Source organism: Symphalangus syndactylus, chromosome 22, assembly GCF_028878055.3.
Source record: "Symphalangus syndactylus isolate Jambi chromosome 22, NHGRI_mSymSyn1-v2.1_pri, whole genome shotgun sequence".
Taxonomy (NCBI): Eukaryota; Metazoa; Chordata; class Mammalia; order Primates; family Hylobatidae; genus Symphalangus; species Symphalangus syndactylus.
Window position 1 is genome coordinate 35,023,434 of NC_072444.2, and position 27,265 is coordinate 35,050,698.

At 55.3% G+C, this 27,265-nt stretch overlaps 1 protein-coding gene across 5 annotated transcripts in view; it reads left to right on the forward strand.

Moving 5' to 3' along the window:
* Nucleotides 1-6,554: 6,554 nt before the first annotated feature.
* The window catches only part of SLC35E2B (solute carrier family 35 member E2B), a 39,598-nt gene continuing 18,887 nt past the window's right edge, over nucleotides 6,555-27,265 (forward strand). Inside the window, exons 1-5 of one of the 5 annotated variants that reach the window (XM_055261826.2) lie at nucleotides 6,555-7,065; nucleotides 8,070-8,476; nucleotides 25,053-25,521; nucleotides 25,700-25,835; nucleotides 26,322-26,449. In XM_055261826.2, the coding sequence (XP_055117801.1) occupies nucleotides 25,200-25,521; nucleotides 25,700-25,835; nucleotides 26,322-26,449 (586 nt within the window). In that variant the 5' untranslated portion in view covers nucleotides 6,555-7,065; nucleotides 8,070-8,476; nucleotides 25,053-25,199. Of the gene's footprint in view, nucleotides 7,066-8,069; nucleotides 8,477-22,510; nucleotides 23,013-25,052; nucleotides 25,522-25,699; nucleotides 25,836-26,321; nucleotides 26,450-27,265 lie in introns of those variants that run through there. The other 4 variants (XM_055261827.2, XM_055261825.2, XM_055261824.2 and 1 more) reach the window with 4 other exon arrangements.

A 27,265-nucleotide genomic window follows, 5' to 3' on the forward strand; every position in this document is an offset into this window, starting at 1 on the left:
CCGAGTGGGGGGCCGGCAGGGCATCCTCCCCAAGGGGCTGGGGGTGCCCCTGCCTCTTCTGGGCAAGGGGGGCAGTGCCCTAGCGGGGGTAGGGGTAGACAGAAGGGACTCAAACCCGAGGGGTGGTGTCGACTCGGGCAGGCTGTGTTGCTCCTGGAAGAGCCACTGGGACCAGGGGGATTGAGTCCCTGCATCCCCAGGGCCAGCAGGGCTGGAAGGGCCCCTCCATCCAGGCTGCCTAACTCAGGGGCAGCCACAAGCCAGGTGAGGACCCACTGGCCCCTGGGCCCAGCCTGGGCACCGACATCGGCCTCCCTCCAGTGACGTGGTCCTGCGCCCCCCAACCCCCCCACCCCGCACTGTCTCTGTTGTTCTAACAAGGCCCAGATGAATGTTGGTCAAGGCTTTGCCAGGAGCCTGTCTGCACTACACGCGTGCAAGTCCAGGAGAGACCAAAATGACCACCCTGTGGACACCTGCGCCTCCAGCACCCTGCCCCGTTTTGGGGACGTGAAAGCCTGGGCTGTGGGCCCCGCCCTACTGACCTGGAGCTGGTCTGCCTCCCCGGCCTGGAAGAGGCTATGGATCAAGCCTAACCTCGGCTTTGGGGAGCACAGAGGCCCCAAGACGTCCTCGGGGGCTGCTGGGCTTAGGCTCTGGGGCTTAGAAACCTTTTCAAGCCTGAAGCGGCGGCATCCAGGGTCCCTGCCGCCCAGTGCCAGCCTGGACCCTGGGCACCTCTGTGCTGGGCCCGGCACCCCCACCCTGCCTCCCACAGCCATGGTGTCTCCTCAGGTCAGGTCCAAAGGGGCTGCAGCCAGGCCCAAAGGCCCAGCCCAAGTCCCACGGCTCCTGCGGGGTCTGGGTGAGGCCTGCCCTGCTGGGAGCCCAGGAAGCTGCGACCCTGGAGCTGGAAGTCTGGTTGGGGGGTAGCAGGGTTGGGGGGTAGCAGGGTCGGGGGAGAGCAGGGTGGGGCGGGTACAGGGTAGAGGAGCCGGCTGGAGGAGCCCAGGGAAGGCTGGCGGTGCTGGGGATATAGGGGACTGCAGGAGCTGGTACATCACCGCATGGTTCAGCCGCTTTCAGCACATCCTGCCCCAGAAGGATCTCGGCCAGGGCATGGGCTGCCTTCAGGGTCTGGCAACACCAAGGAGCCAAGGTAGGCAGTAAACCAAGGCCACAACCTCCTTAGGAGCCTCCACAACCAGGGTGCGCAGCTGAAAGAGGAAGGAGGCCCCTGCGGAGAGCAGGGTGGGCAGGAGTGGGTGGCCAGGACAGGTGGTACCCAGTGAGGGGCGGTGGGGACCTGGGAGCCACAGAGGAGCCGGCTCAGCCACCCCTGTGCAGGAGGCACCTGGGGCCTGTGCTCAGGCCTCACCCAGGGCTGCCCTACACCCACATCCTGCTGACAAGCCCCCAGGACCAGCATCCCCACCCAGCTGCTCTGTGCAGAGGGGACAGGAGGCCAGACAAAAAGATGGACAAACACACACAGATTCACACACACACAAACAGACACACCGCACAGAAAAATACGCGTGGACACCACTGAGACACATGCAGGCACCACATACTCAAGAGACACACAGACACATCACACAGAAAAATATGCATGGACGCCAGAGACACACACACGCAACCACCACACACTCAGACACAAACACACCACACACAGACTCACGCAGACACACAGAGAAAAATACACATGGACACCACTGAGACACATAACACTCAGAGACACGCAGTGCACTCTGGGAAACAGGATGGTTCCTCCAAACCAGTGAAGGGCCCCGGAAAGCATGAGCAGCCCTGACATGTATGGAGGGTCCAAAGGCTGCGGGAACTTGCCCGTGAGTGACCTTGGCCTGGAGAACTCCCCGGCCTCAGTTTCCCCACTTGCTGATGAGGACAAATTGCAGGGGCATGAGCAGCTGCTGCTCCCCCATCCCTGGGCAGGTGGCTGAGTGGCCTGCAGGCTGGGTCTCCAGGCGGGGACCCTCCCCTCTTCCTCCCCACCCATGGGGCCTTGGCACAGACCCCACTCTCTGGGGCCTCTGTTCACACCCCACACTTCCCTGCTGTCCTGAACGCCCCTTGGGAAACTTCAGCTCCCCTGGGCCAGCAGGTCTCACCCTCCCTGCCCAGTGGGAGCCCAGACCCAGACTGAGGCTGGCTGGGGGACATGGAGGAGCCTGTGGGCCGGGGGAACCCAGAAGGGGGCAGGACAGAGCTAGCCGTGACCGCTTTCCTTCCTGCCTTCTAGAAGATCGTCTAGGACCTGAAGGCAGAGGAAAGGAATCCCACGGCCCGTGGGCCGCTCAGCCTGGGTAGACCCTGCCCCAAGGTCAGTAGACAACAGGGAGACCAAGGGAGGCTGTGTCGCAAGAGCAGCAAAACCTGGAAGGTCCCAGTGAGCCAGGGATGCACTTTGGAGGTGGAGTTTGCAGAGTGCCTGGACCCATCAGTCTCCCACACAGCGAGGGCGTCCTAACTGATTCCTACCAACTCCACATCATGTGATAGAAATTCATTAATATGCATAACAAATGACGACACGCAAGCAGGAAAACATTTGCAATAATACAGCAGGTCGATGTTCTCAATACAGACAAAGCTCATATAATTGACACAAAATATTAATAGAAAAATTGTCAAAGGGCAGAAACCGATGACTCAAGGAAGAATATAAATAACTAAGAAGTAAATGATCAATAATCAAACTAGAACATAATCAAAGAAATGTAAAATTATTAATACACTCCTCCCAGGCAAAACAGCAAAGAGAGGTGGGACATGGTGGCTCACGCCTGTAATCCCAACACTTTGGGAGACCGAGGTGGGAGGTCCTTCTGGGGAGAGGAAGAGAGGAAAGTGCCCAGGCTTCCCAGACACTATTCCAAAATCATTAAAACGCACACCCCAGGCCCAGCACGGTAACAGCCACCTGCAGACCCAGCTACTCGGGAGGCTGAGGCCAGAGAGTCCTGAGTTTGAGCCCAGCCTGGGCAAAGTAGCGAGATCCCCCATCTCGAAAATAAAATAAAATGCATGGTTCCTCATGAAATGTAAGGCTTTTTTTTTTTTTGAGACGGAGTCTCGCTCTGTCGCCCAGGCTGGAGTGCAGTGGCGCAATCTCGGCTCACTGCAAGCTCCGCCTCCCGGGTTCACGCCATTCTCCTGCCTCAGCCTCTCCGAGTAGCTGGGACTACAGGCGCCCGCCACCACGCCCGGCTAAATTTTTTGTATTTTTAGTAGAGACGGGGTTTCACCGTGGTCTCGATCTCCTGACCTCGTGATCCGCCCGCCTCAGCCTCCCAAAGTGCTGGGATTACAAGCGTGAGCCACCGCACCCAGCTAAAATGTAAGGCTTTGCTATAAAAATTTTGAGAGGCCAGGCGTGATGACTCACGCCTGTAATCCCAACACTTTGGGAGGCCAAGGCAGGTGGATCATGAGGTCAGGAGTTCAAGACCATCCTGGCTAACATGGTGAAACCCTGTCTCTACTAAAAATACAAAACAATAAGCCGGGCCTGGTGGCAGATGCCTGTAATCCCAGCTACTCGGGAGGCTAAGGCAGAGAATCGTTTGAACCCAGGAGGCAGAGGTTGCAGTGAGCCGAGATCGCGCCACTGCACTCCAGCCTGGGCGACAGAGTGAGACTCTGTCTCAAAAAAAATAAAAAACACTGGGTGTGCGGTGGCTCATGCCTGTAATCCCAGCACTTTGGGAGGCGGAGGCGGGCGGATCACAAGGTCAGGAGATGGAGAACATCTTGGCCAATATGGCGAAACCCTGTCTCTACTAAAAATACAAAAATTAGATGGGCATGATGGTGCACGTCTGTAATCCCAGCTACTCAGGAGGCTGAGGCAGGAGAATCACTTGAACCCGGGAGGCAGAGGTTGCAGTGAGCCTAGATCGCACCACTGCACTCCAGCCTGGGCAGTGAGAGCGAAACTCCATCTCAAAAAAAAAAAAAAGTATTTTTGGCCGGGCGCGGTGGCTCACGCTTGTAATCCCAGCACTTTGGGAGGCCGAGGCGGGCGGATCACGAGGTCAGGAGATCGAGACCACGGTGAAACCCCGTCTCTACTAAAAATACAAAAAATTAGCCGGGCGTGGTGGCGGGCGCCTGTAGTCCCAGCTACTCGGAGAGGCTGAGGCAGGAGAATGGCGTGAACCCGGGAGGCGGAGCTTGCAGTGAGCCGAGATTGGGCCACTGCACTCCAGCCTGGGCGACAGAGCAAGACTCCGTCTCAAAAAAAAAAAAAAAAGTACTTTTTATAAATTTGCTTTTGAAATAATTTGGATACTACAGCGACCCTGCTGACCACAATAGCCGAGACTGGTGGGCAAATCACCAGACATTTCTGGGTTTCCTGGAAAGTAGGAGAATCCACTTTGTAAACTGCTCTCAAATTTATAACTCCGTGTGGACAGTGAACTCAGGCACCAGGCAGATGGCACTCCACTGCGTTAATTTCACTTCTAAGTCTTTTATAATTTTCTTTCTTCTTTTTTTTTTTTTTTTTTTTGACGGAGTCTCACTCTGTCGCCAGGCTGGAGTGCAGTGGCCCAGTCTCGGCTAACTGCAAGCTCTGCCTCCTGAGTTCAAGCGATTCTCCTGCCTCAGCCCCTCCCAAGTAGCTGGGATTACAGGCACGCGCCACCACGCCCGGCTAATTTTTTTTGGTATTTTTTGTAAAGACGGGGTTTCACCGTGTTAGCCAGGATGGTCTCGATCTCCTGACCTCGTGATCAGCCCGCCTCGGCCTCCCAAAGTGCTGGGATTACAGGCGCGAGCCCACGCACCCAGTCTTTTTTTTAGCGGGGGGGGGGGGGACAAGGGTCTCACTCTGTTGCCCAGGCTGGAGTGTGGTGGTGTGATTCTAGCTCACTGCAGCCTCGACCTCCCAGGCTCAAGCCATCCTCCCACCTCAGCCTCCCGAGTGGCTGGGACCACATGCACCATCACCGCACCCTGACTGGCTCCCGGGGGCGCTCCGTGCCCCTCCTCCTGCCCCACTCCTCTGGGGACATCCCCACCAAAGACCCCGCGGGAGGAAACAGTCCCAGCCTCTGGTCCAACCCGGCTGCGGGCACCACGGGAAGGAGGCTGCCATCAGCCTCCTGAAGCTTTAGGAAGGTTCATACAACGGAAACAAAAACAAGTTAAAGTTTAACAAAACGTAAAAGTAAAATTTATTTATTTATGAGATGGAGTCTCGCACTGTCGCCCAGGCTGGAGAGCAGCGGCGCTATCTTGGCTCACTGCAACCTCCGCCTCCAAGGTTCAAGCGATTCTCCTGCCTCAGCCTCCCGAATAGCTGGGACTACAGACACGCGCCACGAGGCCTGGGTAATTTTTTTGCATTTTTAGTAGAGATGGGGGAGTTTCCCCATGTTGGCCAGGCTATCTCGAATTCCTGACCTCAGGCGATCCGCCCGCCTCAGCCTCTCAAAAGGCTGGGATTACAGGCGTGAGCCACCTCTCCCGAACAAAAGTAATCTGCTTTTTTCTTTTGAGAGGGAGTCTTGCTCTGTCGCCCAGGCTGGAGTGCAGTGGCGCTATCTCAGCTCACTGCAACCTCCGCCTCCCGGGTTCAGGTGATCCTCCTTCCTCAGTCTCCCAAGTAGCTGGGATTACAGGCGCCCGCGACCACGTCCGGCCAATTTTTGTATTTTTAGTACAGACGAGGTTTTACCATGTTGGCCATACCAGGCTGGTCTCAAGTTCCTGACCTCGTGATGCGCCGGCCTCGGCCTCCCAAAGTGTTGGGATTACAGGCCTGAGCCACCGTGCCCGGACCAAAAGTAATCTCTAAAAAGCCCTTTAGCCGTAACTTCATTCCTGAAAATTATCTGGGAAAGCAACGCTAGGAAAACGCTCGACGAAGTTCCAGAGCCGGGGGACCTCGAGGCCGCAGGTGCGCCCGGGGTGTCTTGCTCGGGACGTCCCCCAGCAGCCCCGACGCCAGCCTGGATGCGAAGGCCCCGCCCCGGAGCGCGCCACAAGCCAATCAGCGCCCTGAGGCGAGTCCTCACTCCGCGCGGAGGCCCCACCCCCGGCAGCTCCCGGCCCAGCTGCCGGAGCAGCTTTCCCTCAGGCTGGGTGGAGCGTGGCCACTTCCGCCAGGAGGCGCCTTTGTGTCTTCTAAGTTAAGCCTACTAAGTGGATTTCTTATTCCTTGAACCCAAACCTGGACAGTAAACCCTCCGGGGCTTAGAGGCCGCTGCCTCCACAGACTGGCCGATCCCGCCCTGAAGTGACGGTGGTGGAACAGCCCGGGCGGCCACGGGGTGGGTGGGAGCGCTGGTTCCCCCCCGTCTGCGTTCAGTAGAACGGCCCGGGCGGAACCAACGGGCCGCGGGGGTGCACTGAGCACGTCTTCCTCTCCGTCTGCCTGCAGTGGAACGGCCCAGGCGGAACCAACGGGCAGCCGCGGGGAGCACTCGGAGCGCCGTGTCCCTCCCCGTTTGGCTGCAGTGGAACGGCCCGGGATGGACCAACAGGCGGCCGCGGAGGGGCACTGGAAAGCTCCGTGTTACCCTAGAACTTAAAAAAAAAAAAAACTCCGTGTTTCCACCCCCGTCTGCCTGCAGTGGAAGGGCCCGAGCGGAACCAAAGGGGAAGGGGGCGCTGAGCGCGTGTTTTTCCTCCCGTCTGCCTGGAGTGGAACGGCCCGGGCGGAACCAACGGGCAGCCGCGGGGGCGTTGTCGGCCGTGGCGCGTTCCCCGGGCTCCTCGGCTCTGGGGCACTGAGGAGCCCGATGCCGGGTTCTGCGCGTCATTTCCGGTCCCGCGGGCGCCCTGTGAAGCCCACCTGGATCCGCCAGCCCTGTGCCACTCCCCAGTGCCGAGCTCGGAGCTCCCTCCGCGGCCTCGCGCCCGGCCCCTCCACCGCGAGCCTCTCAGGCCCCGCCCGCAAGCGTCCCTTTGTTGTGAAGAGGCCGGGGCCTAGACTGGGGCGCCCGAGCGCGGGGCCTAGCGCTATGCCTGCGGCGGAGACTGCATCAGGCTGTCGGTGGGTTCTGCTCGGTGATCGGTGCTGGGTCCTGCGAGGTCGGTGCTGCGTGCTGGGTGCTCGGTGCTGGGTGATGGGTGCCGGTACTGATGCTGAGTGTGCGGGCGTCCGGGGTCTCCCTGCCCGGATTCGCTCCTGGGGGTCCTTTCTTATGGCTGGCGCTGTGCGCGGAAAACGCCGGTGGAGTTTTCCGAGTTGGCTTTAAGCGTTTTCACGTCCGGGAGTCCACGGTGACCCCCACGCCCTGAAGCCCGGGAACGCGGTGTGCGTGGCCGCAAAAAACACACACACACACAAAAACACGCAAAAAACTAAAGCAAAACTCCCGACAGACGAGCCCCGTTCGGTGCCTTTTCTTTTTTTTTTTTTTTTTTTAATGGAGTGAAATCTGCTTTGCTCAGGAAGCCTGCAAATCACATTTTCAGGCCAAACGAGGCAGTATTTTAGAAAGGGTCGCTGAGGCAGGAGTAGGAAGGCTTTCCACTCCACTCACGCATTTTCAGTGTAGGCAAATCATAAAACGGAGGGCAGAACGAAAATGAGCGGATCTCGGAGTCCGGGCTGCGCTTCGTCCACATCGATAACAGATGTTTCCTGGTGAAGATGTGTAGGGCGCAGCGGGTCACCTGGGCGGGGGGGCACAGGGCGTCCCTCCACGGGGTGTCTTTGGCGTTGCGCACTTGTGTGGTCTCCAGCCTCCTGGATTTGGAAGCGGACTGTCCCCTGCAGCCTGAGCCTCTGCCAAGTGGTTTCCTTGGGAGGAACTCCCAGCGGGAGGTCTGAGTTCCCGGGCATGGTTTGAAGATTTGGGACACATTTTGCCTGAAATTCTCTGCTGGCCGTTTCAACCCACCTGGACTTCCTGACCAGGGGCACGGATTCTTAACCTCTGGTGCAGGGGCCTGGCTAGGACACGTCTGCACAGTTGGACGGGGTGCAAAATGACGCTTTGTCAGTAACCCGGCATTGAGATTCCTGTGGTGGGGCGAGCAGCTCCTATGGCTTTATCCCATTTTAAATCCAGGTTTTCTTTTCCTTCTAGTCCTCGGGCTCCACCCGGGGACTTGTGCCCAGACAGCGGAAGGGAAGGATGTCGCTTCTGAGATGAGGCTCGGAAAGGCCGGGTCTCCTGTCCTGGCTGCTCTCTCCCACTCCCTGACGAGCTTGCTGGATGAAAGCTCCTGTCAAGCTGTGGGGCGTCCTGTGGAGAAATTGGTTGGGGCCCTTTCCACCTGTAGCCAGCAAGGAACTGAACCCAGCCAGCGTCCACCTGAGTGAGCTCAGAGGTGGACCCCAGCCCCAGTTGAGCCTTCGGATGAGGTCACAGCCCTGGTCCATGATGTGACTGCAGCTTCAGGAGGGACCTTAAGCCAGAGGTGCCTGGCTAAACTTCCTGAGGATTCCTGCTCCACAGGAGCCGACATCAAAAGCATTTGTTGTTTTGAGGTGGTAAGTGTGGAATGACTGTTACAGGGCAGTAGAGAAGGAGCATGCACCCTTCCTGCTTCTTATTTGCCTTTTAGAAATTGTCCTCTGAATCGCTTGAACCTGGGAGGTGGAGGTTGCAGTGAGCTGAGATTGCGCCACTGCACTCCAGCCTGGGCAACAGGAGCAAAACTCCTTCTCCAAAAAAATAAATTCTTCTGTGTGAAATACGTTTTTTTTTTTTTTTCTTTTTTCTTTTTTGAGAAGAAGTCTCGCTCTTTCACCCAGGCTGGGGTGCAGTGGCACTATCTCGGCTCACTGCAGGCTCCGCCCCCTGGGGTTCACGCCATTCTCCTGCCTCAGCCTCCCGCGTAGCTGGGACTACAGGCACCTGCCACCTCGCCCGGCTAATTTTTTGTATTTTTAATAGAGACAGGGTTTCACTGTGTTAGCCAGGATGGTCTCGATCTCCTGACCTCGTGATCCGCCCGCCTCGGCCTCCCAAAGTGCTGGGATTACAGGCGTGAGCCACCGCACCCGGCCTTTTCTTTTGTTTTTAAGACAGAGTCTTGCTGTGTCACCCAGGCTGGAGCAGGCGAAGTCTCGGCTCACTGCAACCTCCACCTCCCAGGTTCAAGCGATTCTCCTGCCTCAGCCTCCTGAGTGGCTGGGATTACAGGCACCCACCACCATGCCTGGCTAATTTTTGTATTTTTAGTAGAGATGGAGTTTCATCATGTTGGCCAGGCTGGTTTCGAACTCCTGACCTCAGGTGATCTGCCTCACCTGATCAGGTGATTGGCTTCCCAAAGTGCTGGGATTACAGGGATAAGCCACCATGCCCTGCCAACGTTTCTTTCTTTTTTTTTTTTTTGCCTGTTTTTCTAATTGGTTTGTAGGAATTCTTTATACTTTCTGGATATTAATCCTTTGTCATGTTGCAAGTATCTTTTCCCAGGTTGTGGCTGTTGATTTCACTTTATGTTATGTATATACATATATTTTTTTTTTCTTTTTTTTTTTTTTTTGAGACAGAGTTTTGCTCTTATTGCCCAGGCTGGAGTGCAATGGCGTGATCTTGGCTCACCACAACCTCTCCCTCCCCTGTTCAAGTGATTCTCCTGCCTCAACCTCCTGAGCAGCTGGGGTTAAAGGCATGCACCACCACGCTGGCTAATTTTGTATTTTTAGTAGAGATAGGATTCTCCATGTTGGTCAGACTGATCTGGAACTCCCAACCTCAGGTGATCCGCCCACCTCAGCCTCCCAAAGTGCTGGGATTACAGGCGTGAGCCAAGTCTGGCCTTTTTTTTTTTTTTTTTTTTTGAGACAGGGTCTGGCCCTTTCGCCTAGGCTGGAGTGCAGTGGCGCAGTCTCGGCTTACTGCAACCTCTGCCTCCTGGGTTCAAGCAATTCTCCTGCCTCAGTCTCCCGAGTAGCTGGGATTACAGGTGCATACCATCACACCTGGTTAATTTTTGTATTTTTAATAGAAACAGTGTTTCACCATGTTGGTCAGGCTGGTCTCGAGCTCCTGACCTCAAGTGATCCACCCACCTTGGCCTCCCAAAGTGCTAGGATTACAGGCATGAGCCACTGCGCTCAGCCCACTTTGTGGTATACTTTGGTGAAACAATTCTTCATTTAGCCAAGTTTTTTTTTTTTTTTCCTGAGACGGAGTCTCGCTCTGTCGCCCAGGCTGGAGTGTAGTGGCGCAATCTCGGCTCACTGCAAGCTCCGCCTCCCGGGTTTACACCATTCTCCTGCCTCAGCCTCTCCAAGTAGCTGGGACTACAGGCGCCTGCCACCATGCCTGGCTAATTTTTTGTATTTTTTAGTAGAGACGGGGTTTCACCGTGGTCTCGATCTCCTGACCTCGTGATCCACCCGCCTCGGCCTCCCAAAGTGCTGGGATTACAAGCGTGAGCCACCGCACCTGGCCCACCTGACCCTTTTTTTAATGGGTCATGCTTTTGGGGTTTGGTTAGAGAAATTATTGTCCTACCCCAAACAGGGTCAGGAAGGCATTCTCTTACATTTTCCTAAGCATAAATTTTACACATTTAAGTTTATCATAAGTTTATCATAAGAGCAGGCCGCCTGGGTTCAAATCATGATGCTGCTGCTGTCTTTCCTTCGTGTGTCTCACATAGGTGATAACAGCACCTTCCCCAGAGGGCTATTGTGGGGATTCACTGCTGTGCAGAGTGTGCTTCGGACCCTCCAGCAGCACAGTCAGTGCTGTGTCAGTGTTACTAATTGTCGCCTTTTGTCTACTGATAATGGGATCAGAATCCAGTTTTTCCTTTCGCCTGGCAGCATGGACAACTGTCCTGGTATCATAGACTGAATAGTTTCCTTTTTCATCAATTCGTGGCGCCTCCATTTTGCGTACACCAGACGTGTTTCTTTTTTTTTTTTTTTTTTGAGACAGTCTCGCTCTGTCACCCAGTCTGGAGTACAGTGGTGCAATCTCAGCTCACTAAGCCTCCGTCTCCCAGGTTCAAGCGATCCTCGTGCCTCAGCCTCCTGAGTAGCTGGGACTACTGGTACCCGCCACCACGTCCAGCTAATTTTTGTATTTAGTAGTGTTTCACCATCTTGGCCAGGCTGGTCTCAAACTCCTGACCTCAGGTGATACGCCCGCCTCTGGCTCCCAAAGTGCTGCAATTACAGGCATGAGCCACTGCGCCTGGCTACATATGTTTATTCTGTTTTGTTTTGTTTTGTTTTTTGAGACAGGGTCTTACTCAATCGCCCAGGGTGGAGTGCAGGGGCACAATGTCGGCTCACTGAAAGCTCCACCTCCCGGGTTCACGCCATGCTCCTGTCTTAGCCTCAGTCTCCCGAGTAGCTGGGACTGCAGGCGCCCGCCACCACGCCCAGCTAATTTTTTTGTATTTTTAGTAGAGACGGGGTTTCACCTTGTTAGCCAGGTTAGTCTCGATCTCCTGACTTTGTGATCCGCCTGCCTTGGCCTCCCAAAGTGCTGGGATTACAGGCGTGAGCCACTGCGCCCGGCCTCGAGGTCCTTATTCTTTTGCATTTGTTTACCCGCCCAGCCCTGCACCAAGGTCTCAGACTGAACTAGAAGTCCTCAGTCTTCAGAGGACGGCTGCCGCCCCCTCCCCGCGCCTCCATCTCCTTGTAGGACGTGTTTATCTTCTACCCATCGTGCGTACATAGCTTTCCCTCTGTGATTCACACATGCTTCGTGTGTGCGTAGCTTTCCCTCTGTGATTCACACGTGCTTCCTGCGTGCGTAGCTTTCCCTGTGTGATTCACACATGCTTCGTGCGTGCATAGCTTTCCCTCTGTGATTCACACACGCTTCGTGCGTGCGTAGTTTTCCCTCTGTGATTCACACATGCTTCGTGTGTGCGTAGCTTTCCCTCTGTGATTCACACGTGCTTCGTGCGTGCGTAGCTTTCCCTCTGTGATTCACACGTGCTTCGTGCGTGCGTAGCTTTCCCTCTGTGATTCACACGTGCTTCCTGCGTGCGTAGCTTTCCCTCTGTGATTCACACATGCTTCGTGCATGCGTAGCTTTCCCTCTGTGATTGACATGTGCCTCATAGGGCTGGATCTATCCTGAGACTACATAGCCTCTTGTTTCTAAGCTTTTTTTTGGGGGGGACAGAGTCTCACTCTGTCGCCCAGGCTGGAGTGCAATGGTGCGATCTCCGCTCACTGCAGCCTCCGCTTCCTGGGTTCAAGCTATTCTCCTGGCTCAGCCTCCTGAGTAGCTGGGATTATAGGCATGCGCCATCATGCCCGGCTAATTTTTTGTAGTAGAAACAGGGTTTGACTGTGTTGGCCATGACGATCTCGATGTCCTGACCTTGTGATCCACCCACCTCAGCCTCCCAAAGTGCTGGGATGGCAGGTGTGAGCCAGCGCGCCCGGCCGTTTCTAAGCTTTTACTCGGTATTTTAGTGTCTCTTGGTGACTCGTCGTGATGATGGTGATGATTGTGATGGTTGTCAGATGGTGGCTTCTCATTCCGTCGCTCTGATGATCATGGATTGACTTTGTGCTGGGAAGAAAGACTTCCCCTCCTTTGCCATTCGTTCATCAGCATGGCCTTGTGGGCTGTTGTTTTACTGGGGGTTCTGATCCTTTACTGTGTTATTTACTCTGCCTTTCAAGCCCCCTCGGCCAGCCCTGAGTTCATTCCTGACGCACGAACTTTCGGCGCAGCTAACATGACAGCTCCTCTGGTGTCTTTTGCACCACAGCCCGAGAGTCAGTCATTTTTCAAAGAAGCCTGGTAGCTTTAGTGGAGAATGATATATATTATTATTTTTTTTTGTTTTGTTGTGTTGTGTTTTTTAGACAATCTCGCTCTTTGCCCAGCCTGGAGTACAGTGGTGCAATCTTGGTTCCCTGCAACCTCTGCTTCCCGGGTTCAAGCGATTCTCATGCCTCAGCCTCCTAAGTGGCTGGGATTACAGGCACCCGCCAGGACTAATTTTTTTTTTTTTTTTTTGAGATGGAGTCTCCCTCCGTCACCCAGGCTGGAGTGCAGTGGCCCGATCTAGGCTCACTGCAACCTCCGCCTCCCGGGTTCAAGAGATTCTCCTGCCTCAGCCTGCTAAGTAGCTGGGACTACAGGAGCTCGTCACCATGCCCAGCTAATTTTTTTTTGTATTTTTAGTAGAGATGGGGTTTTACTATGTTGGCCAGGCTAGTCTCAAACTCCTGACCTCGTAATCTGCCCGTCTCGGCCTCCCAAAGTGCTGGGATTACAGGTGTGAGCCACCGCACCCGGCCCAATTTTTTGGTTTTTTAGTAGAGACTAACTTTTTGTATTTTAGTAGAGACTAATTTTTGGTATTTTTAGTAGAGACAGGGTTTCGCCATGTTGCCCAGGCTAATCTAGAACTCCTGAGCTCGGGTAATCCGCCTGCCTCAGCCTCCCAAAGTGCTAGGATTATAGGCTTGAGCCACTGCGCCCAGCCCCTTTAGTGGAGAATGATATTTAGAAACCAAGGTTAGGGCTCTGGGAGCACGCTGTCCAGGTGTCGCTGTCTCTGGGCAGATGTGCTGTGTTGGGGTGTGTGTGTGCGTGTGTGTTGCCTGTCCACCCATCTGTTAAAGCCCGTGCACTCTGGCCCGATAGCACTATCACAGGCCAACACCACAGGGGTCATTCCATCCATCTTCCTTTCTTCTTCTTTTTATTTATTTATTTATTTATTTTTGAGACGGAGTCTCACTCTGTCACCCAGGCTGGAGTGCAGTGGCGCTATCTCGGCTCACTGCAAGCTCTGCCTCCCAGGTTCATGCCATTCTCCTGCCTGAGCCTCCCTAGTAGCTGGGACTACAGGTGCCTGTCACCACGCCGGGCTAATTTTTTTGTATTTTTAGTAGAGACGGGGTGTCACCGTGTTAGCCAGGATGGTCTCGATCTCCTGACCTCATGATCCGACCTCCTCGGACTCCCAAAGTGCTGGGATTACAGGCGTGAGCCTCCGCGCCTGGCCTTTTTATCTTTTTGAGACAGAGTCTCTGTCACCCAGGCTGGAGTGTGGTGGCATGATCTCGGCTCACGGCAACCTCCGTCTTCTAGGTTCAAGTGATTCTTTTGCCTCAGCCTCCCGAGTAGCTGGGATTACAGGTGCTCGCCACTGCACCCAGCTAACTTTTGTATTTCTACTAGGGATGGGGTTTCACCATGAACTCCTGACCTCAGGTGATCCACCCACCTCGGCCTCCCAGAGTGCTGGGATTATAGGTGTGAGTCACTGTGCCCAGCCTCTTTTTTTCATTTTTATTTTTATTTTTTCACGACAAGACTGCCTTGAAGGACTTCATTTCGTATTTGCATCTCGCTTCACTTACATTATGAAATCCGGCTCCCATCATCTACAAAATATTTATGTATTTGCCCAATCCAGAATTCTAACCCATGAGTCAGCAAAAAAAAAAAAAAAAAGAAAAGAAAAAAAAGAAAAGGGAGGCTGGGTGCAGTGGCTGACGCCTGTAAATCCCAGCACTTTGGGAGGCTGAGGTGGGCAGATCACGAGGTCAGGAGTTCGAGACCAGCCTGGCCAACATGGCAAAAACCCATCTCTACTAAAAATACATAATCAGCGGGGTGTGGTGGCACATGCCTGTAATCCCAGCTACCCGGGAGAATGAGGCAGGAGAATCACTTGAACCTGGGAGGCGGAGGTTGCAGTGAGCCAAGATCGTGCCATTGCACTCCAGCCTGGGCAACAAGAGTGAAACTCCATCTAAAAAATAAAAATACAAAAATTTGCTGGGCGTGGTGGCAGGTGCCTAATCCCAGCTACTCAGGAGGCTGAGGCAGGAGAATCACTTGAACCCGGGAGGTAGAGGTTGCAGTGAGCTGAGATCGCGCCATTGCACTCCAGCCTGGGCGACAGAGCGAGACTCCGTCTCAAAAAAAGAAAAGGGAAAAGGTGCTTAGAGCTCGGTATTTGTTTGGAGCTCCTGTGTCTGGAACTCCTTGTGTGTCTGGAGCTCCTTGGGTGTCTGGAGCCCTTGTGTCCATCACCTGCGCACCCACATCCAGCATCCATGCACCCGAGTTCCCGGGGCTTGTTCTGCTTCTCCCCTCAGGGTGATTGTGCCGTTCATTTGATCTGTGGTGTGGTGCGTGCATTCGTGTTCGTGTTCCATTTCAGAGACCCTTTCCCCCTACCCTTGTTGATTTAATTATTTTTGCTTTTTAAGCAAGCAGCATATTTTCATGGTTCCAGAAGTCAGACCTTGAGCCGCCCCCGCCTCACTGCACTGCACTCCTGCCTGCCCTGTCACTGAAGAGTCTCCTTATTCTTGGGTATATCCTTCTTGTATTTCTTTTTTCTTTTCTTTTCTTTTTTTTTTTTCTGAGACAAGGTCTCGCTGTGTCGCCCAGGCTGGAGTGCAGTGGTGAGATCACGGTCACTGCAGGCTCATCCTTCCAGACTCAAGCAGTCCCCCCACCTCAGCTGGGCCCACAGGCGCACACCACCATGCCCAGGCCTAATTTTCGTATTTTTTTTTGGTAGAGATGAAGTTTCGTCATATTACCCAGGCTGGTATTGAACTCCTGGGCTCAAGCGATCCTCCTGCCTCGGTCTCCCAAAGTGCTAGGATTACAAGCATCAACCAACACACCTGAGCAAAAAATGTTCCAACTTTTTTTTTTTTTTTTTTTTTGAGACAGAGTTTTTGCTCTTGTTGCCCAGGCTGGAGTGCAATGGCGCAATCTCGGCTCACTGCAACCTCTGCCTCCCAGGATCAAGTGATTCTCCTGCCTCAGCCTCCCAAGTAGCTGGGACTACAGGCATGCGCCTCCATGCCCGGCTAATTTTGTATTTTTAGTAGATATGGGGTTTCACCATGTTGGTCAGGCTGGTCTCGAACTCCTGACCTCAGGTGATCCACCCGCCTCGGCCTCCCAAAGTGCTGGGATTACAAACATGAGCCACCGCGCCCAGCCAAAATTTTCCAACTTTTTATTTTGAGAAATTTTTAGACTTCCAGAAGAGCTGCAGAAGTTACCCATATGCTTTTCTCTCCGCTTGCCCTGACGCAAAGACCCTAGGGAACCTCAGTGCCACTCACTGGCCAGCTGGCATCACGTGGCCCTGGTGACTCATCCATGGGCTGTGTGTTCAGCTTGGGCCGATCTCCTGCATCCATCGCCTCTCTGTGGCGTGAGTCACCCAGGATCCCACGTGGCATCCGGCTGTCCTGGGCCTTGGGCTCCACAAGTCCTCATCTTTCGTGGCCTGCAGATTTTTGGATTTGCCTGATGTCTTCTCATGGTTAGATGTGCAGTTACATATTTGGGGCAAGAAAACCTCGGTGGTGACGGAGCCTTCTCCCGGCGTCAGGTCAGGGAGAACAGGAAGTTGCTGTGTCTCCTGTCTGGTGACTTGGTGACTTTGGCCCCTTGGTGAAGGCAGCCTCTGCCAGTTTCTCCAGAGTGAAGTCATGCCTTCCCCTTTGTAATCAGCAAACGTCTTGTGGGGAAATCCCTGGAGAGGACACATGTCCATCCATGAGTTTTATGGCAGGTCCTGTTTCCTCTTTAGACATCTGTTTGATTCCATTCATACCCCAGGGACTGATCCTGTTTGGTTTTGTCCATGCCTGCGGAGCTCTTCCTGTCTGTTTTGGGACATGTCTACCTGATGTGTTCCTTCTGTCTGAGAGCCTCTGGCCTGGGCCTGGCAGCCTCCTGGGAGCTTCCAGGCCACTGCTCCTCCCCCACTGCCACCACTGAGCCTGTCGACCTTTGATCTTCGATCTTCTTCATTGATCTTTGTCTGTAAACATCCTCAGGCCTGACTTGTAGAAGTTTCTGTCCAGAGAGGAGTTGTTTCTCTGCCCACAGCTGGGTCCACTGCAGGCCCCCAGATTGGCCTGGCCACCCCAGGCTCGCTGGCCCAGCCCCACCTCTGGCTCCCCTCTCTTCTTGTTGGGAGGATGGTCCTGGGAGCCCCCCTCCGTCTCAAGCGTGCCGAGACCCCTTGTAGCCGCTGCCATCCAGGGTCCAGTTGTTGAGTTGGAGCTTCTGTGGAGCCGCTTGCCTGCTCCCCGTGAGGCAGGAGGTCCTGGTGAGGTTTCACTTCCACTATCCTGTTCTTTTTTTTTTTTTTTTTTTTTTTGAGATGGAGTTTCGTTCTTGTTACCCAGGCTGGAGTGCAATGGTGCGATCTCTGGTCACTGCAACCTCCGCCTCCCAGGTTTAAGCAATTCTCCTGCCTCAGCCTCCCGAGTAGCTGGGATTACAGGCATGCACCACCACGCCCGGCTAATTTTGTATTTTTTTTAGTAGAGACGGAGTTTCTTCATATTGGTCAGGCTGGTCTCGAACTCCCGACCTCAGGTGATCTGCCTGCCTTAGGCTCCCAAAATGCTGGGATTACAGGCGGGAGCCACTGCACCCGCTGGCTGTCCTGTTTTTTTTTTTTTTTTTTTGAGATGGAGTCTCGCTCTGTCGCCCAGGCTGGAGTGCAATGGCGCGATCAGCTCACTGCAAGCTCTGCCTCCCGGTTTCATGCCATTCTCCTGCCTCAGCCTGCCAAGTAGCTGGGACTACAGGTGCCCGCCACCACGCCCAGCTAATTTTTGTATTTTTAGTGGAGACGGGGTTTCACCATGTTGGCCAGGATGGTCTCGATCTCCTGACCTCGTGATCCGCCCGCCTTGGCTTCCCACAGTGCTGGGATTACAGGCGTAAGCGCCTGTGCCCCGCCTCCTGGGATTACAGGCTTGAGCCCCCGCGCCCGGCCTCCTGGGATGACAGGCGTGAACCCCCGAGCCCCGCCTCCTGGGATGACAGGCGTGAGCCCCCAAGCCCGGCCTCCTGGGATGACAGGTGTGAGCCGCCGCATCTGGCCTCCTGGGATGACAAGCAGGAGCCCCCGCCCCTGGCCTCCTGGGATGACAGGCATGAGCCCCCACGCCCGGCCCCTATTCTTAATTTCCAAGGCCAACTTGGGTTGTGGCTGGTCCCCACTTACCATGGTCTGAGTTGTGGTTTTCTGACTTTATGGTGGTGGGAAAGCCAAATGCCTTCAGCAGAAATGCTGCCCTGTGCTCACAGCTGTCCTCTCCTTCACTTCCGGTGGGGTTGTCTGAATTTCACGAGCTGCTCAGCGCGCTTATAGCCAGACTCTGCGTTAGGTGGCTTAGCCCAAGTGTCACTGATGTGGGTGTCAGTACGCGGAGGTGGATGAGGCACGCTAAGTGCCAAAGGACGGGCTGGGGGCTGTCTGTGGAGACATCAGTGGCCTTGAAAAGACAGTGCACTGGGGCAAGCGTCTCATGACGGCCGAGTGTCTACCCTGCGGCCCACGGATCTCCTGGGCTGTGCCCCAGACATGAGTGGACAGCAAGCGATCCTCCCTCCTTGGGCTCCCAAAGTACTGGGGTTCTAGGTGTGGGCCACCGCCGCTGGCCAAACATGAAGGTTTGACTTACAACTTTGTGGTCTCTGGTCTCTGGTCTGAACAGGCACCTGCACCTGGAGGACTCTGAGACCCAGATGTTTTGTACTTGTGCTCTGATATGAAATGTGTTTGGTCTTTGTTCCTGGTTCATGGCACAGAAGCTCCTCGAGGCCCTGGAATTTCCTGAGTGACAGGAGTGTTTCAGATCACACCGGAGCTTATGCTGATCACACCTGAGCTCATTCTGATGAGGCAGGGGGTGGGCCCCTGGAGAGTGGGGGTAGGGGTAGGGGGGACTGGTCGCCAGAAGACCAGGTGACCCCAGGATTGGAGGCTGGGAGCCTTCAGCCCCACCTGCCAATCTCAGGGACGCAGCAAGCGAAGGTGGAGATTAAAAGCTGTAAAAACCCGTGAATGAGATGAAAGAGTGGGATGGTCTTCGGATGGCAGTTTGCCAGGCGGTGCTGGGGGCAGGGGGTGGCGCCCAGAGAGGGCCTGAAACCCGGCGCCTGCCCAGGCCTTGCCTGCATGTCTCTGCATCCGGCTGCTCCTCTGTTTTCTTTTAACATAAGTGCTTTCCGCAGTTCTGTGGGCAGTCCTGTCAAACTCATTGATCCTGAGGAGGGTGTCGTGGGAACCCCGATTCATAGCCGCCGGTCAGAAGCACGGCCCACAGCCTGACCGGCCTCTGAGGAAGGCGCAGTCTTGTGGGATCCAGCCCTCGCCGTGGGGACCTGGCACTCCCTCCAGGGGGACGGCTTCGGGAGGGAATTGAACCAGAGGACACACAACTAGTGTCTGTGGAGAATTGCTCAACGTGGAAATAACCTACATCTCCTGTGGGAAGTGTTGTGTGGGAGTGCAGAGAAACTGTGCGTTCCTCACAGGACTCTTTGTTTGTTTGTTTATGTATTTGGAGACAGAGTCTTGCTCTGTCCCCCAGGCTGGAGTGCAATGTCTCGATGTCGGCTCACTGCGATTTCCACCTCCCGTGTTCAAGAAATTCTCCTGCCTCAACCTCTTGAGTAGGTGGGATTACAGGTGCCCACAACCACACCTGGCTAATTTTTGTAATTGCCCGGCCTCCCCCATGTAAACCTTGAACTCTTGGAACTACTTAGGAAGGACCCCGGGCTGTGATCTCTCACAACGACTTAGGGAGGACCCCAGACCCCCCGGCTGCTCAGCTGGGTTCCCCCGGGGCCCGTCCCCGAGATGAGAGAACCACGTGCTGGAATTCCCTGTCTTTCACTCTCAGGCACTTTCATGTTTTATTTCTACACGTGGCGCTTCCCACACAGCTGGCAGCGCGTGGTGGAGCCGAGTCATGCATTTCTGTCTGTGATTCGTCCCTCAGTCTTCCCCCGCTCCGGTGGGTTTGGACTTGGGGTCCACCTCTTTGATGCTGGGACTGAACCCCTCATTGCCATCGTAGCTTCAGCTCCGTCAATATGGTGTTTGTTTCTACTGTTGACAGGCACGTAGGTTGGAATTCTTTTGGTGTTTGCTTTGTCTTGTTTTGCTACTAACAAAAAATGCTGCATTAAACACCCACCTCCAAGACTTCTATGAGAAGGTGTGAAGAGCCCACCCATTTTCCCGGGACTACTTGGCCCTCTGTGACCCAAGTCAGCCTCGGTGAAGTGCTTTATTTTCTTGTTTTTCGTTGCTCCCTGTCACCTGCATGATCTTTGAAAGGTTGCACCCAGCCGGGCACGGTGGCTTATGCCTGTAATCCCAGTTCTATGGGAGGCCGAGGCAGGCGAATCACATGAGGTCAGGAGTTTGAGACCAACCTGGTGAAACGCTGTCCTTTTTTTTTTTTTTTTTTGAGACGGAGTCTTGCTCTGTTGCCCAGGCTGGAGTGCAGTGGTGTGATCTCAGCTCACTGCAAGCTCTGCCTCCCGGGTTCACGCCGTTCTCCTGCCTCGGCCTCCCGAGTAGCTGGGACTACAGGCGCCCACCACTGCGCCCGGCTAATTTTTTGTATTTTTAGTTGAGACAAGGTTTCACCGTGTTAGCCAGGATGGTCTCGATCTCCTGACCTTGTGATCCGCCCGCCTCGGCCTCCCAAAGTGCTGGGATTACAGGTGTGAGCCACCGCGCTCGGCCGAAACCCTGTCTCTTCTAAAAGTACAAAAATTAGCCAGGCTTGGTGGCGTGTGCCTGTAATTCCAGCTGCCCAAGAGGCTGAGGCATGAGAATCCCTTGAATCCAAGAGGTGGGGGCTACAGCGAGCTGAGATTGTGCCACTGCACTCTAGCCTGCGCGACAGAGTAAGACTCCCTCTCAAAAAAAAAAAAAAAAAAGGAAAGGAGGGCGGGCGCGGTGGCTCTCAGCACTTTGGGAGGCCTAGGTGGGCGGATGACGAGGTCAGGAGATCGAAACCATCCTGGCTAACATGGTGAAACCCTGTCTGTACTAAAAAAATACAAAAAAAAAAATTAGCCGGGCGTGGTGGTGGGCACCTGTAGTCCCAGCTACTCCAGAGGCTGAGGCAGGAGAATGGCATGAACCCGGGAGGCGGAGCTTGCAGTGAGCCGAGATCGCGCCATTGCACTCCAGCCTGGGCGACAGAGTGAGACTCTATCTCAAAAAAAGAAAAGAAAAGAAAGGTCTCACTAGACAGTTTCAGGGTGGAATCTGTTTGCATTTGTACCATCAGGAATTTCCAGCCTGGGAACAGTCAGTGACAGGAACGAACCGTGGGTCTCTGCAGGGGTGGCTCCCACACAGCAGCTCCTGCCTGGCTGCCCTTGAGTTGGCTGAGGAGCTAAGAACTTGGACTTTAGGATTCTGTGACTTCACTGGTCTGACGTGGAGCTCCCAGTGTTTGAATAAGAAGCGGCTGGGCATGGTGGCTCTACTAAAAGTACAAAAATTAGGCAGGTGTGGTGGCCAGCGCCTGTAATCCCAGTTACTCGGGAGGCTGAGGCAAGAGTATCACTTGAACCTGGGAGGTGGAGGTTGCAGTGAGCCGAAATTGTGCCACTAAACTCCAGCCTGGGAAACAGATTGAGATTCCGTCTAAAAAAAAAAAAGAAAAGAAGACTAAGCAGCCAGCCTCGGCCATTTACACAGGGACAGGTGTTTATGTGGGAGGAAGATTAGATATCGCCTCCTTCTGCGGCCTTGGGGCTGTGGGGACAGGGACGCTGGGGATGAGGACGGTTCATGGTAGTAAAGTCCTGCGGGAGTGGGAGGGGAGTGGAGGCCCCAGGACCACGTGGGCTCAACAGCAGGGACGGGACAGTCACCCAGACTGAGCCGGGGCAGGGCTGTGGGAGCACAGGTCGGTGTGACGTTGGCTGGGGCTCTGCATGCATGTCCCAGGGCTGAGCAGTTCCACTCCTGCACGTAGACGCAGACGAGGATGCTCCTAGTAGCCCGACCCAAGTGCTTCTTGCCAGAATGGGTCCATTTGTCCAGTGGGCTGCTGTGCAATGATCGGACGGAGAGCCCGCATCCCAGTGCAGCTGCACGGAGAGGCCTTTGTTTGCAGTTGGCTTCTTGTTTAAGCTCTTTTAATTTTTTTAACTTTTTTTAATTTTTAGAGGCAGGGTCTTGCTCTGTTGCCCAGGCTGGAGTTCAGTGGCACAATCACGGCTCACTGCAGCCTTGACCTCTTGTTCAAGCAGTCCTCCCACCCCAGCCTCCTAAGTAGTTAGGACTACAGACATGCACCACCATGCTCGGCTACATTACAATTTTTTTTTTTTGAGACAGAGTTTCGCTCTTGTTGCCCAGGCTGGAGTACAACGGTGTGATCTCGGCTCACCACAACCTCCGCCTCCCGGGCTCAAGCGATTCTCCTGCCTCAGCCTCCCAAGTAGCTGGGATTACAAGCGTCCACCACGCCCGGCTAATTGTGTATTTTTAGTAGAGACGGGGTTTCTCCATGTTGGTCAGGCTGGTCTTGAACTCCTGACCTCGTGATCCACCCGCCTTGGCCTCCCAAAGTGCTGGGATTACAGGTGTGAGCCACCGTGCCTGGCCCAGAACCTTAAGTTCTTGATGTACAGAGAACAGCAGCATCAGGGAAATGTGATTTCTGTTTTTTTGTTTCCACTAATTGTGAGCAAACATTAGGGTGGGGACTGGGCTGCTTGTGTGGGTCCCACAGGCTTCTTGGAGCACAGTGTCAGCAGAGAAGGGGAACCGGAGTCCTCATTGTGGGGAGCAGTTTTGCCTGGAATGCTGTGAGTTTCTCAGATGGAAACTAAGTGGACAGACTGTTCTGGCAAGAGGGAGATGCTTGCCTTTTGAATTCCAGGTTTGCCTCGATGTCAGGTGGGACGTGACTGGCGTCATCCGCACACGCCCAAGCCCACGTGCTCTTCATTGCTCCTGGAAGGGTTTCTTGAGCGTCGCCTCCTTGCCATGTAAATGAATTTGGTTTAGAAACTCGCTGGTGGTCACAGAGCCTGTGTAGCAGGTGCTGTGACAGCGTCCCCAGCCAGGGTGGTGCTGGCGCTGCGGCAGCCTTCGAGGTGGGAGGGAGAGGGCAGGGGCCGTGAGGCTTAGTGAGGTGGGGAGTGAGATCCAAGGCCTGCACCCCATGAGATCCACGGAGCCCTGTCCCGGGTGCTCTGTCCTTTCTTTCTGCCGCACCCTTTGTTCTTGGATTTTCACCTCAGGAAAGCCAGGTAACTGCTCCACCCCCAGCCAGGGCCCATCGGTCCGGGAAACGGGCACAAAGTCTCCTAGCTCCTTGGCTCAGGGCACAGCCAGTCCTAGCTCCAGGGAGGCTGCAGCCCATGGAGGTTTAGCTCCCGGCTTGTTGTCACCCCAGGCTAAGCAGTGAGACTGTGCTGCTGAACAGGAAGAAGGGAATGGTGTCTTTGTGGAGATCTGGCACTGTCAGTGGCCTAAGGAGTGGATGAGCCCTTTGTTATTCTGAGGCTATGGGAACTGGTGGAGGGGTTGGCCTCCTCACTGAGGCCTGGGGTGCCCTTGGAGGCAGCTGTCCTGGTGCACCAAGGGGTCATGGCACACATGGGTGGCCTGGGAGTGTCCGGGTGGCCCTGAGCTGGCGGTGTGATGGGCAGACGGGGAGACCTGGGTGCACAGACACACAGAGCAGGGGGAGGGGAGGGGAGAGGGGAAGGCTGCAGAGGCCCTGGCGTTGCCCCCACTGGGGAAAGGGCAGGAGCGCCTGTTCCCGGGTGTGGGGAGGCCGAGTTTCAGGCACCTCTGAGCACTGCTGGGCATGTGAGCTGGGGGAGAAGGCCAGCCTGAGCACCCGGGCGAGGTCTTGGCGGGGGAGGGGGTGGCGTGCATCCGTCAGTGTGAACACAGAATATTTATATACAGATGCAGCACGCACGCAAGTGCATAAACATAAACACAGAAGGAGGTCGTGAGTGAGGTGGGAACCCCAATTTCTGGGAGAAGCGAGACGAGGAGGGGTACTGGGTCGGGCAGCACGGCCGGCACCACACGCTCCCAGAGCGCGTTGGTGAGACAGGATGGGCGCCCCTTTAGATGCACAGCCGCCCCCAAAGTAGGAAGAGAAACCCAGGTGTGAGAAGCAGGAAATCGGGCTGCCTGAGCACTGGGATTGAGACCTGGGGGAGGTGGGGTCTCAGTGCTGCAGAGTCACAGTGGCGCCTGCGCAAAGCCCGAGGTGGGGGGAAGATTCCCACCGGCCCTCGGGAGGAAACGGGCTGTTCTGACCTTCCTGGAGCTCGTGGGAAGGGAGGGGGTGTCTCGCCCAGAAGCCACAGTCGCTTGAGCGTGAAGCAGGTGTAAGTGTGGTTTTATACCACGGAGTCTGTCTAGAAAGTAGCATGGAACTTTGGGAGGCCGAGGCGCACGGATCACGAGGTCAGGAGATCGAGAGCATCCTGGCTAACACGGTGAAACCCCGTCTCTACTAAAAAAAAAATACAAAAAATTAGCTGGGCGTGGTGGCGGGCGCCTGTAGTCCCAGCTACTCGGGAGCGTGAGGCAGAAGAATGGCGAGAACCTGGGAGGCGGAGCTTGCAGTGAGCTGAGATCGCGCCACTGCACTCCAGCCTGGGTGACAGAGCGAGACTCCGTCTGAAAAAAAAAAAAAAAGAAGAAAAAGAAAGTAGCATGGAATTAGTCCTGGGGGCACCCGGCAGTGGCAGCCACAAAGCCCATCGAGAAGGTGCAGCTGCCAGCCAGGGCGTGAAGGACCCACAGCCCCAGGTCTGCCAGGAAGACAGCCAAGTGTGTGCCAGGAGGCTGTCTCTCAAGAGCAAGGATCCACCAACACGCGCAGAGAAAAACGGGATTCAATTACTAAAAATCTTTGGACAGTGAACGATTGCATTTTTTTTTTTCTTGAGACAGTCTCACTCTGTCGCTGAGGCTGGAGTGCAGTGCTACCGTGTCAGCTCACTGCAACCTCCATCTCCTGGGTTCAAGCAATTCTCCTGCCTCAGTCTCCCGAGTAGCTGGGATTACAGGCGCCCGCCACCACGCCCTGCTAGTTTTTATATTTTTGGTAGAGACGGGGTTTCGCTTTGGCCAGGCTGGTCTCGAACTCCTGACCTCAGGTGATCCCCCGCCTTGGCCTCCCAAAGTGGTGGGATTACAGGTGTGAGCCACTGCGCCCAGCCCAGTTGCATTTTCAAAGTGATTTTAAATTGGCGGTTGAAACCTTTGAGGACATTAAATGTTCAAAACGGGTAATGTGTTTCCTTTTCTTAACGTTTTAGCGTCTGCTTCTGCGCTTTGCCTGGGAGAGGCCCTGGTGGCCTCGTTCCTGGCGCCCGGAGTCCCTGCTGCGGCCCCACCCCCGGGCGGTCACGGTGACCCATGCTGCCCAGCCTGGAGGTAAAATCGTTCATGGTAGTGGCTTCAGCATGTCGTCCTCGGTGAAAACCCCGGCACTGGAAGAGCTCGTTCCTGACTCCGAAGAGAAGCCGAAAGGCAGGTCGCCTCTCAGCTGGGGCTCTCTGTCCGGTCACCGAAGTGAGAAGATTGTTTTTGCCAAGAGTGACGGCGGCGCAGATGAGAACGTACTGACCGTCACCATCACAGAGACCACGGTCATCGAGTCAGACTTGGGTGTGTGGAGCTCGCGGGCGCTGCTGTACCTCACGCTGTGGTTCTTCTTCAGCTTCTGCACACTCTTCCTCAACAAGTACATCCTGTCCCTGCTGGGAGGCGAGCCCAGCATGCTAGGTAGGCAGCAGCTCGGGCAGGGTGGAAGCCGGCCGTCTGCCACCCCACAGGGAGCAGCCAGCAACCAGCCGGGAGGGCCGGGGGAGCCCAGGTCAGGATGGGAGCCCAGGGGTGGAGCCCGCTGCAGGCGCAGGAGGGGTGATTCTCCCTCTTGTCTTTGGCCCCCTCCCTCCCACAGGCGCGGTGCAGATGCTGTCCACCACGGTTATCGGGTGTGTGAAAACCCTCGTTCCTTGCTGTTTATATCAGCACAAGGCCCGGCTTTCCTACCCACCCAACTTCCTTATGACGATGCTGTTTGTGGGTCTGATGAGGTAAAGGATCTTCTGGTTTTGGTTGAGTGTCTCTTTTTCTTTAAATGTAAAGTCCCTCTCGTTACTAGAGCAGGGACTCTGCTGGCTGGTGAGTTTTCAGTGCTGACTTTATAAAAGCGTCAGGGCGGTCCAGATTTCAGGACACCAGATGAATGTGGCTTCGTGGCTCTCACTGCCACGTGTGTTCAGTCGGCTTCTTTCCGGGCTGGTGGGTCTCAGGACAGGGTCCCTCCTTGTCTCTGGGGCGTTTTCAAGGGGTGGCAGAAGTCACTTCACACTGAGCGCAGTGCCGTTTCCTGGGGGCTTGACCTAAAGCGTCACAGAAGCGGGTCCAGGCACCACGTTGGTGATGAGGAGGTGGGCGGAGAGGGGCCGACGTGCCCACCGACATGCCCACCGACCAAGCGAGCCCCTTGGAGAGCCTGCCCGGTGGGTGCAGGCAGACAGACTCATTCTAAGGTAATGGTGCTTTTGGCTCATTTTTAGGTTTGCAACTGTGGTTTTGGGTTTGGTCAGCCTGAAAAATGTCGCGGTTTCGTTTGCTGAGACGGTGAAGAGCTCCGCCCCCATCTTCACGGTGATCATGTCTCGGATGATTCTGGGGGAGTACACAGGTGAGGCCCCCGGGCCCCACCCCTCCGCCTGCGCCCCACCATCCCGGGCCTCCATCCGTGGTGCCCGTCTTTGCCGCCTGCCATGGGGCTCTTCCGGGAGGGCCACTCAGAGCAGTGCCCACACTGGCAGTGCCTTCACTTCTCTCCTGAAACGTTTTCCCCACAGTCACGTGTGCGGGGGTGTCTTGGAGCCTGTCATCTGCCAGGTGTTCTCACACTGGCATGCGGAGGTCAGGGCAGGGTTGTGCCTAACTGGGTGGGGCAACAGGTGGGAACTGGACAGATTCCTGGCAAGCAAGATTACTGCAGGTGCCAATCACTGACCTGAAGAGGACAGATGGGGGCCGCCTTTGGCCAGCACCACACTGGCGGCAGTGGCTCCTGGCCCGTGGGCTTGCCTGTGCCAGCACCCCACAGCTTCCCCAGCACCCGCCACCACAGGCCTCTCCTGGGCCCCAGCCCCTGACCTCAGCTGCAACCCAGGGTCCTGCCTCTCCCACCTCTTAATGACTCACAGGCGATTTCCAGCGACATGTCGGCCCCATGTCGCATACCCAGTGTGTGGCTGCATGAAAACCAGCGAGCGGCAGTGGCACCCACAGAGCGTGGCGTCTTGCACAGAGTGGGGGGGGTGCACACGTGTTCGCTTATTTAAGAAACGACAAGATCTTAAGGCCAAGGGAAGTGTCTGTCTGCCTTTGGGGACGGGAGGAGGCCGAGGGTCCAAGGCGGGGTTGGGCTTGCCCCACGTGCACTTGAGACCCGCACACACGGTTAGGTGATTATAACAAAATCAAAGCCTGAAAGTCAACTCCG